Consider the following 13,630-nt stretch of genomic DNA (forward strand, 5'->3'; position numbering starts at 1 on the left):
AAGCAATTACATATGTTGAACTACCAAAAGATACCTATAATTTCTGAAAGTGAAAAATATTTTGAATTGAATACTTGATATACTTACAAAATTGATCATCTTGCGGAATGCTTCTTTGGAGGATTCATTTAAATGGGCCCAGGTGATTCTGGAAGTTCTGCAATCATATTACATACCAAATTATAGCTACACAGTAAACAATAAATTTAAATGGTCTTCTAGAAATAGGGAAAGAGAAGAATGTTTGCTCTACATCCGTGTTTGGATGTAACTGCAAGTGCCCAATACACAGGTATTTTCAATGATTGAATATATTATTTACCATACACATTTACATAGGCACTTGTACTTTCAACTTGTCTTCACGATCGGGATTGCACATCGAGCCGGATTGAATAAGTGCGACAGATGTGCTACCGCCGCGAGGGCATATAATCGTGCCTGCGTATCAACGTAATATAGGTAGGTAATAGGTATATTTACGCACTCAACAATTGAAATCTAATTATAACTGATGAGTGAGACATTCATTCATTCATTTCTTTCTTCCTTTCTTTCTCACTCTATTCTTTTTCGCACGCTCGTTCAGAATTACTTGCCTTTATAAAAATTATCGAATCGCATCTTATAAAATAAACTTACGTACTTACACAAATAACTAAATACTTGATGTACAAAGCCTCAATACGAACGAGTAGCTACTTAAATCACTACTTGCGAGATTATCTATACTGATATATCATTATTCTATTAGCTCGGCCGAGTCCTAATTAGAATAAATTTTCATTTTTGGAAGGATTTTCGCTCGGACGACTACTCGGATGCGATTCGCAGCGGTAAGATGATTCCCATCGATAAAGAAGATTTTTTCGGCGCTAAACTCGGGCAATATTGCGTTGAAAAATGATGACGAGCGGCACGACCGACGTAATCAAAAGAAAACGCATTGAGCCAGATGCGAATTATTTGGCAATCAAGAAGGAAATTTCAGAATTGCCGAAATTATACAGAAGATGTTTTCGTTGTAAACTGAAAATTATTTAATGGTTACTCGATTGTTTTTGGTGCTTATTCTACGATATCATCAGCCTACTCCTAAATTACATTACAGGAAAATCCTAATACAGCTCGTGTTGATTTGAGCTATAGGTACCTACTCGTACGACCAGACCTATCTATACCTAGATGGAGTAGGTATTGTTCGTCGATGTTTAAATACCGTTTATGAAGACGATGAGTTGATCATAATGGTTTTTAAAATTCCGAGGTAACTATATTTAGGCAGACAGTTTGAAAGTAGTTGTATGTACTTGTGCGCTATTTCACTCCTACCAATCAAAGGACTGTGGTTCGCTGCTTGCTCACAAGGGAACCTCTTGAGGTGTCACACTCCGATTTGAACGGGACCGCGATTTTTGCAAAGAGCATAGTCTAAAATCCCCAAAACCAAATTTTCAGCTGCCCAAGTTCATTTTTCGATTTTTGGTGAATTTTTGAAAATTCAAAATTGACTGTTTTTGGCGATTTATGTTTTTTTTAAAAAAAAGTACGTACTTGATCAATAAAAATGGTCAAAATAAGTCCCAAAACTAATATTAATTACCCAAATACAAATTTCGTAATTTCCAGCCATTCTGGAGCCTCCAGCGCGATTTTTCAATTTCTCCAGCATTTTGAATTTGCTCCAGAAGGCGTGAATATGCAGTTGGGCAGCTGAAAATCGAGTTGTGTATTGTACTCGACCTGTTTAACGAGTTTATCTACATTTGAGCCGATTTTGGGAGTGACACCTCAAGTGGATTTTTTTAACAGCTTTTTTCAAAATTGAAAAATCCAAAAAATCAAAAGATAACCGTTTGTGAGGAAATTTTTGAAATTTGCGCGAATCGCTGTATTCCTTCAACAACTCGATTTTTAGCTGTCTAACTTCATATTCACGCCTTTTGGAACTAATTAAACATTCTGGAGAAATTGAAAATCGCGCTGGAGGCTCCAGAATGGCTGGAAATTGTGAAATTTTGATTTGGGGGGTTAGTTATGGACAAAAAACAGCGATTCGCGCAAATTTCAAAAATTTCTTCACAAACGGTTATCTTTTGATTTTTTGGATTTTTTAATTTTGAAAAAATCTGGTCAAAAAACCACTCTTGAGGTGTCACTCCCAAAATCTGCTCAAATGTAGATAAACTTGTTAAACAGTTCGAGCATAATAGGTACACAACTACTTACACTTAAATCGCGGCGGAGAGGGAGGGGGGGTTAATTTAATAAAGAGTAGGCGTTAAATTCGGTCAAGCCAGAATTCTCAAAAAATGAAAAAAAGTAACTGCAAAATAATTACACACAGGTTCATTGAGAACATGAGAAAAGTAAAACTGGAAATTTTAGCAAAAAAACGGGACTTCTTGGATTTTGACAGAATACAATGATTTTTAAAGCAGTTTACCTATGCAGGAAAAACAACTTGGTGACAATTTTAGAAAAACGGGACTTCTTTGACAAAAATTACAATTTTTTATACCCCAGCTTTTTCTACCAAAAATTTACTCAAGCCTCATTTTTTACAAAAATGTTGCAAAATATAGCCAAACTTTTTAAAAATATCAATTTTTTATCAATAATTGCCAAACGTCTTTCTTCTTGCAAAAATTGTCAAAGTGGTACATAGGTATTTTTTAAAATTGGAAATTTCTCATTTTATTTTACCATCGATAGTCAAATCTCTCCCTCCCCTCTTTGAAAAATGAACATATATTCACTAAAAATTCATTAATCAAAAATTGACACTTTTAAAGTCAAAATAACTCTTTTTTCTCTGAAATGGTTACAATTTGTTCATCTAAGATTTCGCTTTTTTCACTAAAAAAACTACTTACCAACATTTTTTATTTGGCATAAATTGTCTTTTTTCTGTACAAAAAGGTCACATTCTTTTATTTAAAAGTTCGTCATATTTCGCTAAAAATGTTTTTTTTTAATTCTTTTGATTTTCTGTTGAAATGGTCACATTTTGTTCACCTAACGTTGTCACTTCTTCATTGAAAGTAAGTATAAATTCAATTTGGAATTTCTTTGACTCTATTTTAGGAACTAAATGATATCATTTTGTTAAAAAATCCATCTCGCAAACTCCTACTTCACTTGTATAAATCTCTAATTCGCAGTAAAATTGAGTATGGAAGCCCATGTTTTGTAAATATCTCAAATAAAACTTCTAATATTCTAAAAACAATTCAAAATTCAGCCCTAAGGATCTGTTTTGGAGCCCTCTATTCCTCTCCAATAGATAGCCTATATTGTGAAGCAGCAGAATTACCCCCAGATTTCAGAAGAACTCTCATAACAAACAAATTCATCTCAAATGCATCCACCAACCCTTCCCATCCACTCCAAAAATCAATTAACCCACCTAACCCCCAACATTTTGATCATATAGAATGACCCATTTCTAATTTCATCACAATGTCGAATGATCTTCAAACCAATCCTAAAACACTCATTCAACAACCAATATCATATCCCCGTTGGCTCCTCAGGCCTCCTCAAGTCAATACACAACTTATTAACTACCCAAAAAATAGCCACTCTCCACTAGTAGGTAATAAAACAAAACTATCTTGAACTCTTATCAGAATACAAAAAATTCAATCTCTGCTTTACAGATGGATCAAAAATACCAACACTTCATTCAGGGTATGCCTACTCTATTAATGATAAAATTTCAAATTATAAAATCCATAACTGCTCTTCAATCTACACTGCCAAACTCGCAGCTATTTACCACTGCCTCTGTGATATACTCACTTATGAATCAGAAAATAAGTCCTTGTTAATTCAAAGTTATTCCCTCAGCTCACTAACTGCTATCCAAAATCTTTTTTCCGATCACCTTCTAATTCAAAATATTCATAAAACTCTATTTGACTTACAAAATTTAAACTTCTTCATACAGTTTATGTATGTATGTACTACACCCAGCCACGTTGGAATCTTAGGAAATGAAATCGTAGATATCAATGCAAAATCCGGCACTACTCTTTCTCCTCTCACATTTATCACAGCTGATCGACGACCATAAATCTATCTTCACCCAAAACACACTCAAGAAATGGCAAAACTTTTGGTCCCTCCAAACATCAAACAAACTCTTTCATCACAAAAAAACTACTCAGCCTTGGAAAAACCTATCTCAACTAAATAGACTTGAAGAAATCATTATAACCAGATTGAGAATTGGCCACACAAAACTCACCCACAATCACCTCCATGAAAAGTCCCCAAAACCCACATGCCAGTTCTGCACGTCAGAACTTATATCTGTCCAACACTTCCTATTCCGCTGTCCCTCCTTACATCAGCCTAGACTATCCCTACAAATAGATGAAAGATCCCTATTCTCATACCAGACGACCCTTCCGAAATTAAAAAATTCTTAGACCTAATTAAAAAACTCGACCTTAACAACTCGATTTAAATCTCACACGACGGGTGTAATAATCAAGTAATTACAAACACCAAAAAAAAAAAAAATTGTTAAAAATTTCTACACATTTTTTTTTTGGAAATTTAAAAAACAAAAAAATGTAATTTTCATTTGGAGGGGGGGCATATATGTTTTACCTTAAACGGGAAGTCCCTTGACATTATAATCTCTAATTGGAGTCTAACTTGAACCGGTGGAACGAGAACCTCAACTATACCCTAATCCCCATTCTCCAACGATTTTTGTTGAATGTTTGATTTTTTTTTTTTTAATACAAGATCAATGCGAAATATTGTGATTTTCAAAATACGAATTTATCTCAGAATGAGCAATTTGTAAATTTTCAACCACTCAGTAGAACTTCAAAAGTAATCTTGGATTTTAATGGCAATAGCGTAGATCAACACAGAATCTCAAATATGTACTTTCATTTGGGCCTGAGCCATTTTATTCGCAAAACAGTTGGGTAAGGGCTAGAGCGAAAATATACCCTCAATTTTTCTAAAATTCGTCTTCTTTGAGGACCCATAATTAATAATTATGTCCCCTCCGAGAACGCCTTCGGAGCAATAAAATTTTTTTCAGTAACTTCCAACTCAAAATGAAGGTCTGTTCTAAATTTGATCAAAATACACCGACTTTTTTGGGTGGTAGGGAGGGGGTAGGGCGATCCACTCTACTATGTATTGCGAAATCTTTGATTTAAAAGATTGATGGTACACTTACCTGGCCACAAAAATCTATCTACGTATCTACACCTTTGTTACTAGATGTCAACGCATTATTAATTTGTTGACGAATTAGATAGGTAAGGTACATATACATAAATTACAAACGAGTCTGCGATTCATTTATTATTCATTCAAACAATAGATTAAATACCATAGTTGAGTACGAAAGAGACGCTCGTATGTGCTGTGTTGTGTGTATAGTTACTAGTTACTTAACTAGTAGGTAAGTGACGATACAAGGCAACAAAGAACCGATGCAGAGAATTTGTAGAAGAGAAGAGAGTGTTCATCAAACGACCTAGTACGTACGAAAGGTGTATCGTAGGAGTGTACGCTTATGATCTCAACCTCAACCGCAACCGCAACATGATCAACAATTAGCCTAACAGACGCGAATTATTCGCCTGTCAGCGAATTACATGTAGGTATGTACGTATTCTTGATTTTTTTTTTCTAAAGCACTGTTACCTAATGCATTATACAAAGTAGTGTAGGTATCGATGCGCCAATTTCAGCCTTTTGATTCGATTTTTAAAAAATGACTTAATTAAAATATAGGTACGAGTATCGATATTTCACTTGCATACCTGCAGCTCTATGTAAAGGTAATCAGTATTATGCCCACTTTGTTGATTTACTGGCATCAAAAAAAAAAAATGCTTCTAAAAATCAAAGCAGTATCGCAGAATATTGCGATAAATTGGACACCTGGTGAAGACAATCCGAAGAGAAGCCGACCAAGACACTGTTCAAAGTTCATTCTTTTAGCAGTTCGCACCGTCATCCTTGCCAACTCTATTTCGCCTTTGTATTTGTATTGTGCTGGTGCTAGGCGTTAATAATATTCAAGGCCGGCTCGAAATCGACGACCGCATTGTTTCTACACCAGTGCGATGATGAAAAAGAGAATGAAACGAGTGCTAGGTACATGTATGTAGGTATAATAAATACGAGCAATCACATCACACGTCATGTCAACGATGAGGCGATCTGGATTCTGGATAATGCATTTACTCAAGAAGATCGCGATCTTTCACTCGTCGAGTGTTTCAATAATAATTTGTAGTTTCACAAAAATATTCCATACTCATCATACAGGTATATTTTTGGATTGAAAATGCTCTTTATCTCAATAGGGTTCATTTTCACCATGAGGTTGACATTTTTTCTGAAGAGGTTCAACTCGCAAAATTTAGTTAAAATCTCAATCTTTGGACTTTTCCAACGCGATTCACGATTCGTACTTCATACACAACTTATAGGTTGATAGTTGGAATAAAAAAAGCGTGAAAGACCTCGCAAGTAGGCATCCATTGACAAAACACAGACGAATCGTACCCACTAAGTGCATCATGCGCGGTTGCACGCCTTTTGCATCAGCTTATGTAGTAGGTTGGGCGTCTATGAGGGTTTGAAATATTTAAACAGTTCACACGAGATCTTCATCTGATAGAATTTTACTCAAAGACCTTGAGAAAATCTGACAAAAAATGCGAGTATAAGAACAAGTACACGCGATAACTCTTACTATAGCTAAAATCTAGAATGCGTCTTCATCTTGCGAAGGCTTTTTTACACATCGCGCACACGCGTACTCAATAAGTAGATTCCAGATACTAGATAGTAGATAGAGATACGCTTACGCAGGTTGAATTAACTCGTACCTAGACCTACTACCTACCTATTCCTTCACATGACGAAGCTGACACGCGATTAATGATCGTCCAAGAAAGCACTATCAACAAAAAAAATGTGTAACGCGTTCTTGAAAAACCTCCGGTGGCACGTGAAATGTAGAAAAATGAGGTCCAACTTTCAATTTCGAATTAAATCTCATCGCCTTGTCATTAATCATGCCCAAATCACCTTCTCACGTATCACAAATGGTCAAATTCGTACCTATGATACGGTAGCGATTGCTGAACAAGTCATGTTTTATCCGCAGTTGACAAAAAAGGTCATTTTTTTTTTAATTTGCCAAAATTGTCAACTAAAAATGCCTAATTTTTTGAATAAAAGTCTTGGTTTTTTTTTTCATTTTTTGGCAAAAATGCATGAAAATCTTGTTTTTGACCAAGGTTTAATGCCCTGCTCAACAAATTTTTTGGCAAAATTGCCGATCATTTTCTGGTCAAAATACCATGAGAAGCCCTGCTTTTAGTATAAGACTGCCCTATATACACTTGATAAGTCCTGTTTTTCAACAAATTGCCGAGAGGATTCTACTTTTTTTGACTAAATGGTCAGAAAGTTCCCTTTTTTGCCAAAATTGTCCAGAAGCTGCATTTTTTAGCTTCAATTGTTGCCATTGAAGCTCTGATTTTTCCAAAATCACTAAAAGCTATCTACAAAAGACGTTTTTTCAAAAGTCGACAATTTTCTGAAAATTTATCGAAGTTTGTGTTTTTTTTTTCAAAATCAGAACTTATCAAAAAAGTTCTGTTTAGGTATATTGTATGGTCATAATCATAATTGTGTAAAAGCTCTACTTTTAGCCATTTGCCAAAATCCTCCAGAAGTTTCACTTTGGACCAGGAGGGGATGCACCCACAACTTCCACCATCAGGGCCCCATTGGGTGAAAATCTGTTGATGATACGCAACAAAAAAACGCGACAGGAATTGCAACACTTTCCACCAATACTTTTCAGCTCATTAATCAGCGCGCGTATTTTTTTACACAATAAATTCTGCCAATGTCCAATATTCATAAAAATTTTTTTAGCTCTGCCGAGGATCGAACACGGGTCTCTGAGCTGGAGAGTGACTTTTTTACTTACCTACCTAATCACCAGGACATGTAATGGAATGAATGCAAATATTTCTATACTACTCTTAAATATTTGCGTAAAATAAGCCTACCGCATTTACACGTGTTATTTAGCAAATAGGTATGCAAAAGAATACACCAAAAAACAGGTTAGTGGCGTATTTTGTAGTTGGTTTCTTCCAGCGAGTAGAAACATGCCATGCAATTTGAAAGCGCTGTGGCTTTACGCGAGAAAAATATGCTACAAAATATTCATGTAGAGTCGTTGAGTATTGTTCAGCAAATTTTTTTTTGGTGCACCAATCCACCTTCTACACAGCGCTATCTCATGTGTAGATTCAGAATATGTCAATAAACCAGCTAGTTTTGGCTTCTTTCTCAGCGCATGGGCAGATTTTCCCCCAATTGGGGGGGGGAGGTAGATGTGTTCCTCAGAAGTGAATACACTGTCTATGGAAACTTCCATAAGGCAGAGCCATCTGTTGAAGTAGTTCAACGAGGTTCAAACATTCAACCAGATCTGACAAAATTTATTTTGCATTTGGGTGCGTTGTTCGTATTTTATAGCGTGATTAGTAAAATGTTGATAAAAAAAATGTCGTCCAAATATGGTATTTGGCCAAAAAAAATTTTGTAGTTGTAATAATTATGACTAAAAACTAAAATTCATCAAGAATTACTCAAAACGTATCATACTAATGTTATTTCAAGTTAAGAATTTTTTTTGCGCTGTAATTTGTTCATGCGATGGTCGCAAAATTACTGGTGCTGAGTGACTCTCGACAATACCAACATTCCGCAGATTATCACTGAACTATCTACTTCAATTGGATTAGTATGTTATGTCTTGAGTGGTTCTCAATCAATTTTCCGATGAGTTTTTATTGTGTTAGCTTGAAAAATTTTTTTTTTCTAAAATATAATTTTTGGACGGTTTTTTTTTATCAGCACTTTACTAATTACACTGTAAAATACAAACAACACACCCAAATGCAAAATAAATTTTGTCAGATCTGGTCGAATGTTTGAACTACATCCCCTCCAATTTTGGTCAAAAAATATCCACGCGTTCTATTTTTCGAAAAAATGTGAAACTTAAGTACTTATTGACTATACCTAGTAGGTCCCCTTTAGCTCCCTGACTGTTTCTGTAAACCAGTCATAACCACATGTTCCTATGCTGCTACGCTAGCTGTGTGGCGCAGCTGATGCTACCTGGGCCAATAATTTTTTTAACATTTTTTTCAACTGTTTTTTTTTTATTTCAATATACAAAGGTTGATCGAAAAGTAACCCCTCCTGCTTTGTGGCGCGCTCTATAGGAAGGTTACAGAAGTCGTTTTACACTCCAATCGATAGAGAATTTCATCAGCTTTCCAATGGTATGTTTGTGATTGTTGTGAGATAATCACAAGCGAACCTGTGTCCAATAAAGTGAATGAAGGTTTCCACACTCGGTTCATGCAAAGCAATTTCTGAATTTTCCACGATTTTCCACCTCCTGCTCTGTGTCGCGCTTCAGAGGAACGTTACGTTACAGAAGTTGTTTTACACTCAATCGATAGAGAATTTCATTAGCTTTCCAATGGTATGTTTGTGATCGCTGTGAGATGATATCAAGCGAACTTGTGTCCAATAAAGTGAATGAAGGTTTGGCGCTCGTTTCAAGAAAACAGCAATTGAACTGAGCACCCAAACCTTTATTCACTTTATTGGACACAAGTTCGCTTGATATCATTTCACAGCGATCACAAACATACCATTGGAAAGCTAATGAAATTCTCTATCGATTGAGTGTAAAACAACTTCTGTAACATTTTGCCAAAGCACAGGAGGTGAAAAAATTCAAAAATTGTTTTGCATGAACCGAGTGTGGAAACCTTCATTCACTTTATTGGACACAGGTTCGCTTGTGATCATCTCACAACAATCACGAACATACCATTGGAAAGCTGATGAAATTCTCTATCGATTGGAGTGTAAAACGACTTCTGTAACCTTCCTATAGAGGGCGCCACAAAGCAGGAGGGGTTACTTTTCGATCAACCTTTGTATTTTCAAGCAGATTTTTCACCAAAAATGTAATTTATTCTACTTTTTCTTTTTTAAAAAAATTAATGAATTACAAGTTTTTATGAGGTGAAATACACAAATGGGACTTGAAAAGTGTTTCTATGCAAATTAGGTAATTTTTTTACTGCCAAAAACATAAAAAATAAAAAAAAATGAATTTTGAGTTGATTTTGGCCCTACCCCTCAACTTTGCAGTCGATTTCCGAGGAAAGTAAAAGAGATAGGAAGTTGCGGTTTGCGCCATTGGAAAGAGCATCTTTTTTTCTATAAGCATCACTCATTAACTTGAAAACCATATTTTTGAACGTAGGTCGATTCTCGTAGAGCACGTCACATATTTATTCTGTTCGCGATAGGAAACTCGTTTTAGGCTTCGGCCATGTACATTGGTATTGTCTATGTTTTAGTAATTAATTTATATCTTATTTAATAAGTATAAACTATTACAAGTACGCACGTAATCGTGATTTATTGAATCGTTTAATCGACTCTGCATATTAATCAGTACTCACATGCCTGAGTGGCGAAGAGAGGTCTCCTGTCTTCAACCTGTGTATTCTATTTGGTAGAAGTCTTCATCTTATACAAGTACAAGACAATCCCCCCCCCTTACAACTTTTTGCCAGAAAAAATTGTCAAAAATTCCCATTTGTCAAAAAATTGCCAAAAACTTTTAATTTTTGATATATAGGAAACCTTTTTTTTTTTTTAAATCGCCAGAAGTCGTGTTTTTTGCAAGATTGTCCAGTGGTGTTTTTTTCTATCAAAGCTGTCATTAAAAGTCTCTTTTTTGCCAGTATTGCTAGAAAATGGTTCAATTTTTCACCATGCATCCAAAACCAAAAATTTGTCAGAAAGTACTTTTTTCAGTCAAAGCCAAAACTATCATTAAAAATTCCTGTAGGCTGTAGTTTTACGCATTGCTGAAAAAATTGTCATTTTTTGCAAAAAAAATTATCAAAAAGTTCCAATTTGATACAATCCACTTTGTGCCAGAATTGCCAAAAACTCCCATTTTTCGTCAAAAAGTCTCGATCTTGGCAAAATTCCAATATCACGGAAATCCTGGTTTTTTTTTCACGATCTTGAAGCAGTTTTTTCGCCAGTATTGCCTGAAAAAAGATCCATTTTCCCTAAAACTTGTCAAAGAACCCAATTTTTTGCCGAAATTGTCAAAAAGTCCGTTTTTCTTTTTTGTATAAATTGTCGAAAAAAAGTCCCATTTTCTGCCAAAATAATCAGAAGGTTTCAATTTTTGCCAGAATTGTTTTCAAAATTATCGAGAACTCGAAAAATTTAACTTTTTGCCACCGAAGTTGTAAAAAAGTTCCATTTCTTGTCAAAAAGTTGTCAAAAAGTCCCACGGTCCAATTTTGGTCAAAAATATCAGCTGTTTTATTCAACGTCGCCAAAAGTTTTGTTTTTTTTTTTCAAGATTGTACATCAGTGTTTTTTTTTCAACCAAAACTACCTTAGAAAGTCTTGTCTTTTGTGAAAACTGTCATAAAGTTCTCATTATTGTTAAAATTATAATTTCTGTCAAAAAAGCCCTGTTTTTCTAAAATTGTCACCAAGTTGTTTTTTCTGCCTATAAACTGCTTTAGAAAGTCACGCATTCTGTTGAAAAACAATTTGGGGGAGGGGTGTTTATAATATTGCTGTAAGAAAGTACTCAGAATAGCATCAAAATCTGATTAAGTATAAGACATTGCAGCAAATTTTCTCGCAATTTTTAAAAACTTCTCAATTATGCTTACTTATGCAGGTATACAGGGTGTAAAAATTCATTAGAAAAAGTTGACGGTAAGTGAAGGCTAAATGGAGGGTATGGCATACGAGTGAAAAAAATTGACTTTATTATTAACACACGACAGCGCAATCTGCGCATATCTAAGGCAATGCATAATACACTGTGCTTGAGCATATAACTGCCTATATCTCTACTACCGGTTCCTCGAGAAAAAAAAACACAGAAAGAAAGAATGAAAGAAAGAGCAAGGTTTAATTGACGAACAAGAGAACACACTGCGTTGGTAATTACGGTGGCCGCCGTGTCCCCGTATACGATGTTCCTGTATATGTTACACGAATAATTGCTGTTTAATCGTTCGCTAACAGCAATAATAACAACAACAATGAGGTATTTTCAAGAATGGAACATCGAAAATTTTACGTTAAATCTCATTTACGAGGCTGTTAAATTTTTATCAGCGATTATATAACATTTTTCAGGAGATGAGTACCTAGTGAAAGTTTTCTGTTTGTTTTCATTGCTGATGTTGTTGTTGTTGTTGTTTTCGGTTTAGGTACAGAGAATAAAAAATGTTCTTAAAATTTTTTTTATTGTTTATGATATTGATTTAGCTGGAGATTATTTGAGTTGTTGTTCGAACTGGGTGGTGAGTAAAATGATGTTGTTGAATTAGCCGGACGACGTGACGAGCGTCGATGCGTTTCGGCCAACGTGTGTGTGTGATATGCAGATTATATATCGTGATTAAGATTCATTAAGAAATTTATCAAGTGCTAAATTATTCGGACATTATCGAATCATTCGCTAGAATGATAATAAAAGTTGACTCGGTGCTCGAACTCGATCGCGTCTAATTAATGTATCTTTAAAAAATTACTCGTAAGTAGCATCCTTCATCCGTTAAAACGCGTTTCACGTCTTGGCGTCTGCTCACGATGTGTAAGAAAATTAGCATTTTTGTAACGATAAGAGAGGCTGATTTTATTTCTATGTTTACATTATGAGTGCCTACCTACTTTACTTACTCGAGAATGAAGAGTTCATTTCGAAAATTTATTTTAAAGGTAATGCATTTTTGTATTAGTAAAATACTTGTTTGGGCAATGAGCTATAAGATTGGCAATTCGCCATTCAAATAGGTACCTATCGAGAAACCATGAGATGGGTTCAACATACTTATAGCTGGGGGGGGAGGGGCTACGTGAAAAATAGGCCCACTGGTAAACAAACAAATGCAATTGAAGCACACGTTTCCAAAACGCATCAAGTCCAAAAAAATATTGATAAGAAATTCATGGTACTTAGCACAATTTGGAAACGTAGAAATGGCCCAAATTGGCTGATTTTTTGATATGTTGTAGCCAAGACCGTAGGGCACAACGTATCAAAAAATCAGCCATTTTGAGTCGCAACTTTATGCTAGATGGCCTTGCAACCTCAGAATCTTTGAAAATGCGGACTTAGTGCGTTTTGGAAACGTATGCTTCAATATTATATAGTCCAAGAGCTATACCACTGTGATTGGGCCGAAATAACTGAAAGCTGGGGATGGTCTCAAAAGTTAGTATACATACCCCTATTTTGAAAACACTTGGTCTGCCGATCCGCAGCTGCTGCTTTAAAGCTCAGTGAAAGCTCGAAAGTTCAAAATTTTTCTGAACTTTCAGCTGAGAAAACTGATGGCTGAAATTGGTGCCTAATTATAGCATTTTTCGCGCTGAATCCGAATATATCGGTCTGCCGACCCATAAGTGCCGCCAAAGCCCCGCCAGACTGGGTCAAAAGGGGAGCAAATTTGACAAATTTCATGTTTTTGGGCTA

The 13,630-nt window shown here is 35.4% G+C and overlaps 1 protein-coding gene across 1 annotated transcript in view; it reads right to left on the reverse strand.

The window, feature by feature from the left end:
- The window catches only part of LOC135841886 (serine-rich adhesin for platelets-like), an 86,530-nt gene that overhangs the window by 51,789 nt on the left and 21,111 nt on the right, over positions 1 to 13,630 (reverse strand). Inside the window, exon 2 of the mRNA XM_065359099.1 lies at positions 88 to 157. Coding sequence (XP_065215171.1) covers positions 88 to 99 — 12 coding nt within the window. The 5' untranslated portion in view covers positions 100 to 157. The remainder of the gene's footprint in view (positions 1 to 87; positions 158 to 13,630) is intronic.

The sequence above is a fragment of the Planococcus citri genome, chromosome 3 (assembly GCF_950023065.1).
Source record: "Planococcus citri chromosome 3, ihPlaCitr1.1, whole genome shotgun sequence".
Classification (NCBI taxonomy): Eukaryota; Metazoa; Arthropoda; class Insecta; order Hemiptera; family Pseudococcidae; genus Planococcus; species Planococcus citri.